Source organism: Sinocyclocheilus anshuiensis, unplaced genomic scaffold (assembly GCF_001515605.1).
Source record: "Sinocyclocheilus anshuiensis isolate Anshui unplaced genomic scaffold, SAMN03320099.WGS_v1.1 scaffold160, whole genome shotgun sequence".
Lineage (NCBI taxonomy): Eukaryota > Metazoa > Chordata > Actinopteri > Cypriniformes > Cyprinidae > Sinocyclocheilus > Sinocyclocheilus anshuiensis.
This window is the reverse complement of record NW_015554119.1, coordinates 1758510-1765801: the sequence shown is the minus strand read 5'-3', so window position 1 is coordinate 1765801 and position 7292 is coordinate 1758510. Positions and strand designations below refer to the sequence as shown.

Sequence of the window (7292 nt, the reverse complement as noted above, 5' to 3'; positions counted from 1 at the left end):
TTAGTTTACACTCGAAGTAGATTGGTCTCTCTAAGCGAGATCCCAATTCGTCGGTCATCCGACGTGACGCCTCCGTTCCCTCCTTCAGGGAATGAGGGTTACCATACGTAACCGAGACGTTCTTTTGTCCTCACAAGCGGAGGCTGTTGTACAGTGAGTGCCGTCGGCGCTAATTGCCAGCGAGCCGAGGAGGAATGCTATGCTCGCTAATGAGACAGAGATTGAGAAGCAATAACAGGATAATTAGAAAAGCCCCCGACAGCATCTCAATCTACCTGTTATTTCTGCCAAACCTCTGAGGATGTGAGCATGTTTATTGAAGTTGATAAATGTAGAAAACAGTTTAGCATTCAAGACTTGTGTCTTGTGCCTTGCAGGGTTTTTGACTGTAGAAATGTCAGCAGTCTCACAAGGGTTTCCCAGGTCCCTTATACGAGCTTTAAATATAAGAATTTAGCCATCAATCCCAGTCAACTAACAGGCCAAAGACTGAAGTGTGAATGCAGCTCTTCAGTGTTCAGTACAACAATGTGTATTTCTGCTAGCTTTGCACCATGAAACCATTTTCAATTTGTTGTGGCCAAACAAACACACCTCCTTTCTAACCAAATATTAAAATGCTCCAGATCCACATGGGAGAGCTATGAAAATTACACTATTACCGAAAAGAAATAAAGTTGGCAGTAAACTTATGTAGAAGAGATGTTTGTCATTCTACTGATAGAAAATATTTTTTTTATAATAATACTTTTATTCAGCAAGTATGCATTAAAATGATAAGAAAAAAAAGTGACCATAAAGATGTTAACAAAAGATTTATATTTTAAATAAATGCTGTTCCTTTGAACCTAGAAAAAAAATAACAAATATATTAAGCATAGCAACTGTTTTACACATTAATAATAATAATAATAATAATAATTATTATTATTATTATTATTATTATTATTATTATTATGTTTTTAAGCAGCAAATCAGCATATTAGAATGATATCTGAAGGACAGAAGACTGGAGTAATGATGTGTACACACACACACACACACACACACCAAATATGTAAACATAAAGTACCATAATATTATCTTATGCTGATGATGATTATCTGAATGAGGTCAGTGCCATTACTTTTTGTTTTTAATACATTATGCATCTTTGTATGCGACTTTATTTAATTTTTTTTTATTATTATTATAATTTTTTTTAACTTTGAATTACTGTTGTTTATGAAATGTGCTATATAAACAAATTTGCTGGGCCATACTGTAAGATTGTGTTTTGTCTGTGGAGAGTCACAATTTGATAGACTGTCTAATAATAATATATGTGTGTAGGTGATGCAGGACAAAAAGGTGACAAGGGAGATAATGGAATTGGAATTCCAGGAATTCCTGGAGAACCCGGACCTCAAGGTACGCAACACTTTCTGCTTATCCTATTGTACCATCATTTCAAAAGATAACTGAGTCATAGTGAATTTTCTTACATAAACATTTTCAACACCTTTCCTTATCAAATCTGATTTCATAAAACAGGACCAGCTGGCAAGCCTGGCATCAGTAAGGACGGTCAGGATGGGGCCAGAGGAGACGCCGGTGTGCCTGGAACCCCAGGAACCCTTGGAGCCAGAGGACCTCCGGGTGCCCCTGGTCTTTGTGATCCTTCAAACTGCTTTAGGCCTCAACCTCTTTACATGATTGGCGGGAAGAGGTCTGTCAACATCAAGGGTCCATGAACAGAATAAAAGAAACCTTCTAGAAATCTTCATCACAGTCATCATCAGCCAGTTCATTTACGACAAACTTGAAGAGACTTCAAATGGCGAGCAGACGGTGAGAGAAACAAACGTGACAGATGTATAGAGACACACGGATGCAGCTCCTGATGGTGGATTTGTTGTACCTTGTACATAAACTAAAAGTAAATGTGTTTGTTCTTTCAGGAGGTTTACAGTAAATCGCAGATAAATAAATTAATCGGTAATTGATGTTTCAGTTCTTGGGCCACAAACTGCTATAATCGATCATTTCCAGACCACTACATGCCATAGAATTGAATTTTTAAAAATATTTTTTCATCAAATGTGATTGTAAAGGTCAATTTTAGACATGGTGCCAGACATTAAGCTACGCCAACAGAACGACAGTGTGATCCTACAACAGCTTGAAATAAAAGCTTTTCACCACCATGCTACCAGTGTGCTACGGTTTATCTTGAAAAGCTTTAATAAGAGGTTTTTGTCAATATACCGGTAGATAAAATCCACATAATATTATACAATTAGTGACAGAAAATGTACTTTGTTGATGTTTCAGGAGGCCTGATTATGTTACATTCAGTGCTGGATAGTAACTGATTACATGTAATCTGGATTACATAATCAGATTCCAGAAAATAGGTACTTCTAATTAGATTACATTTTAAAATAGTCAGATTACAGTTACTTTTTTATAGATTACATAACATATTCAATGGCAGTAAATTGTTCGTAATTTATTCATCCACCCTAATTCTTCTTCAGTTTGCTTACATTTTCTTTTCTAAAAAAAGAAAAAAAAAAGTCCATATGTCTTTGGAAGGCCTATGTTTTTCAAATACATTCAAATGCATTTACAGTATAATCCACACATGCACACCAAACAGAATGGTTTTTTGATTGTTTTTATTTTAAAATTAGTTGTTAAAACTAGTTGGTTGTCCACTACATATTTTAAGGTCATTTTCAAGATAATTATAAATACAGATTGACAAAAAGGAACTATTCCAGAATGACGATTTTATTGGCACATAATCATGTAAGGTTCAATACACCTTAAACTCCATGTTCAGCATCTATAACATATTGTCAACTACAACAGAAACTAATTTCCACTCATATAGGGTTTAAAAACAACCGACTGCATTGTTGTTTTCCATAGAATTGTTCAATGGACTAAGCGCTTTGCACAAATGGTGCTAAGTGGTTTTAGCACAAAATCTTATTTCAATTGTGAGTGCATTACTATAATAATTACAAAGATAATTCAAGAAAATAATTTTGAATTTTGAAGCTTTTAAGAAAAAGCTCATAAAACATTAACTCATTAAAACAGAAAATTAAGGTATTAAAAATCTTAGTCATATTGTACTTGACGATTAAGAATTACAGAAATGAAAATTGCCTTTACAAAAATGAAACACTTTTTCAAACAAATAATCCTTTTATATTAGTTAATACAATTGATCATTCATGTTTTGTTCATTTAGACTGTTTCAGGAATAAAACATGCAAACTTGTAAATTCATTACTGAAGAACACTGTATATGGTATAAACTTTTTTCTCACAATAACAACCCAATTCTAGAAAATGGATCTGATCCAGACTTTAACACACACACTCTCCCCACACACATACACATACACATACACATACACATACATCAGCCTAATTACGCTTAACCGTAGCACCAGAGAATCAGTTAAAAATCTTAGTCATATTGTACTTGACGATTAAGAATTACAGAAATGAAAATTGCCTTTACAAAAATGAAACACTTTTTCAAACAAATAATCCTTTTATATTAGTTAATACAATTGATCATTCATGTTTTGTTCATTTAGACTGTTTCAGGAATAAAACATGCAAACTTGTAAATTCATTACTGAAGAACACTGTATATGGTATAAACTTTTTTCTCACAATAACAACCCAATTCTAGAAAATGGATCTGATCCAGACTTTAACACACACACTCTCCCCACACACATACACATACACATACATCAGCCTAATTAAGCTTAACCGTAGCACCAGAGAATCAGTATAAACAAGTGAAATATACCATGCATAAATTATACTTTTTTACATCACCTGCACCTGTAGTTCATTAGAATAATTTAATGCAAATTGATATGGAAAAACAAATACAGTCATTATCAGCTTGAAGAAGCCGAACTAACAGGAGGATACGAAGTCAAAAAGCAACCATATTTTAAATAAGGTGAAAGGAAAACATGATTTCTTTGACTTGCAGCGAAAAAGCACCATTAATTTACATCAATTTGCATCAGTAATAAGCTCAGCTTTTACACTAGGCAGGGCAAAGATGGACAAACAATAAAAAATAAAAAAAAAGATTTTGTTTTTTATAAAGTATGTGTATATAATACTAAATACTAAGAGCTTTATCATGGTCATTGAATTAGAAGGTAAACAACAAGCCTATACAGTATCACATCTGGTTTTGCATTAGAATATGATTAAAATCATCATATTCAAATAATTCTTATCCACTAATGATGCTGTAAGTTATTTCAGCTATTTTGCTAAATTCAACACGACCGCTCTCTGAAAATCTCACCCTGCAAAACAGCCAACATGAACATGCAAACTGATTGACGGGGAAAGAGACTTTCTGATTGGCTGAAATCAAGAAAGCACAGACCACTCCCTCTTTCACCGAGACACTTATCTGTCAGGTAAGTATAGGGATAAAATAAGATCAAATAAAATAAAATGTTTGCATAAACCTGATGATCAGAGGGTAAAAACTCTACAAAGAAGAGGTCAGTTGTTTCATTCAAAAAATAATACTCATACAATAACACTGAAAATTCCTTTCAAGGATAACATGAATTTAAGGGAAAACAAACTAACATTTGGGCACTAAGACTGAAAAGTCAATATTGTTTCTTTTGGATATTACAATTTCAGTCACGCGAACTCAAAAACAACTAAATGCTCAAGAGCCTTCTAACATCAATCTATCCTTGACCTCATTGATGCTACAATGCCTGTCAGTTGAAGATGAATTGCATCCCTGTTTGTGGGCTGAAGAGAGTTCGTTCTGAAGCAGTCAATGACTTTAATTGGCTCACAGGGGAGCAATCTGCAGGATCGATCCATCTGAACGCTTTAGTGCCACAAATGATAGTACTGCTTTAACTAGGACTCTGTGTTCTGGAACTTCCATAATAACAAACGCAGTGGTGTTTTAAAGCAAAGTGCTACACAAAACTATTACGAATACATTATAAGAGGCATCAGTCATATGTATTTATGCAGTGACAGCCTTTTTTGGTAATTGTTTTTATGACAAACCAGCCGCGTTAATCTATCAAACAGGCACTGCATTGAGCAGCTGCCTCTCAGTCATCACAAACACAAGTTTAATGATCCAAAATGAAAAAACGGGACGTTATTTATCTGATGCATGGCTACAAAAAGAGATCTTACAAAACGTAGACTAAAAAGAGCAGAAATACATTTCTCCATCACCTCTAATGGGATTTTCTATTGATGAGTGGAAAAGTGTCCCGCAGTGTTTTTTCCCAGAGCAACGGAGCGCTTCATCAATAAAACTCAAGTAGAGAATTCCCCAGACTTCATAAGCACATCCTGACCTGCTACAGACATCACTAACAATGGATCCACTCTGTGATTACTGATCGATGACCGCAGTAAACGCCATCAGCAGAACTTGAGTGTGGGCGGCACAACCTGGACTGCATCATTATGAGATCACAGTCTGGGAAGTAAATGTCTTCATGTTACAGGGAAAGCTTTGAAAGCCTTGACCTGAAGTAAATGACCTAGAATTTAAACTCACTAAACACCCACCCACCCCTCCTCTAATAAAAAAATTATAACCAACTCTGACCGGCAGGACACTAGTGGGCTTTTCACACTTAAAACTGTTAACCAAGGGCCATTTTTAACCCTGGGTTTATAAGATTAACACCATACTGAGTTAGCAATCAATCCTGGGTAATCGGTTTGTAGAGGTTTCACATTCTACATTAGTAAAACCTGGGTTAACATTCTTATTTACATTTTTATGAGGTGAAATACATCGATTGTACATTGGCATTGAAGTACAGTACTCAACATGTTTTATTAATCATTTTCTGCCTCGTTTTAGCAGACACTGAAACTAAACGTTAAAACTTGTTATTTAATGAGGTTTTTACAAAGTTCCCCAAATTTTTTGCAATTGATTTTAGTGACTTTTTAGTTACTTTTCAAGCTGTTTGTGATTAACTGATAAGGATTTTAAATTAAATTTAAACTTAACTTTGAATATTTGAAATGTTGAATAACTGAACGATTTGTGAACCAGTTGATCTGATTCAATGAGAGAAAACTTTTTTTTTTCTAAATTGTAAAGTTTTTAATGACAAAGTTTATTATGAAAAGTGTATATTCACAATAGCTATTTCCATAAAGTTTCCAGGATTTTTCAAAGTCTGACAATCAAAAAAAAAAGCAAACCTGTATATAATGGCTGTGGGATCCTAATAATCTAGCATTGTTTCAACATTTTTTACCTTCAGCACCACTATTCAGAGTCAATCCCTTGAAAGTGCTAATGCTACATGCTAACACCTTTTCAAAATCTAAAGTGTGAAACGTTGCTTAACCCAGGATTAAAAGTGGCCTTAACTCAGGGTTCAAGAACACATTAACTGTAGTGAAAAGCCCATGCCAAACACACGTATAAACACACACGCATTCACTCACCCCTCAGACTCTGTAGTTCTCCTGATGTTAAAGGAAATGCTCTTGGCTTACTGAATGTCCAAGTTCATAAATAGGTGGTTAGCCCAGGACAGTGAGGGGGGTATTAAGTCCCCTTGACGTTTTTGGTATGAGGTCTTGATGCCAGACTGGCATAGTAAGCACATTGTGAGGGGTCACACTGCCCTAGCGGTCCAGGAGGTCCGGGCTGACCGTGAGGACCAGGATTACCAGGCTCTCCCTGAGCGCCTGCGGCTCCAGGAAGGCCGTCTTTTCCATATCCCGGCATACCTGCAGGACCTGTGGGGCAAATACTGTCTCAGCTGCAGTTCATCATTCCAACAATCACAAAGAAAAAAAATAGTAAAGAGTAGAATGGTCTTATAAATAGGTCTTCATTATATATACATATATAATTTTACATATACAGTATATATACATGACCCTGGACCACAAAACTAGTCATAAGGGTACACTTTTTTAAATGTATTTTTTGACAATATTTGGCCGAGATACAACTATTTTAAATCTGGAATCTGAGTGTGCAAAAAAATCTAAATATTGAGAAAATTGCCTTTAAAATTGTCCAAATAAAGTCCTTAGCAATGCATATTACTAATGATAATACATTTTTTATATATTTATGGTAGAAAATTTACTAAATATCTTCATGGAAGATGATCTTTACTTAATATCCTAATGATTTTTGGCATAAAAGAAAAAATTATCATTTAGACCCATACAATGTATTCTTGGCTATTGCTACAAATATACCCGTGTGACTTATGACTGGTTTT

The 7292-nt window shown here is 34.8% G+C and overlaps 2 protein-coding genes across 2 annotated transcripts in view; one reads left to right on the top strand and one right to left on the bottom strand.

Moving 5' to 3' along the window:
* The window catches only part of LOC107669946 (collagen alpha-1(IX) chain-like), a 44061-nt gene extending 41886 nt beyond the window's left edge, over window positions 1-2175 (top strand). Inside the window, exons 37-38 of the mRNA XM_016462380.1 lie at window positions 1333-1410; window positions 1534-2175. Coding sequence (XP_016317866.1) covers window positions 1333-1410; window positions 1534-1733 — 278 coding nt within the window. The 3' untranslated portion in view covers window positions 1734-2175. The remainder of the gene's footprint in view (window positions 1-1332; window positions 1411-1533) is intronic.
* Window positions 2176-4620: 2445 nt separating this feature from the next.
* The window catches only part of col22a1 (collagen, type XXII, alpha 1), a 68445-nt gene continuing 65773 nt past the window's right edge, over window positions 4621-7292 (bottom strand). Inside the window, exons 65-66 of the mRNA XM_016462398.1 lie at window positions 6499-6795; window positions 4621-5506 (exon numbers count right to left, since the gene is read on the bottom strand). Of these exons, the coding sequence (XP_016317884.1) occupies window positions 6602-6795 (194 nt within the window). The 3' untranslated portion in view covers window positions 4621-5506; window positions 6499-6601. The remainder of the gene's footprint in view (window positions 5507-6498; window positions 6796-7292) is intronic.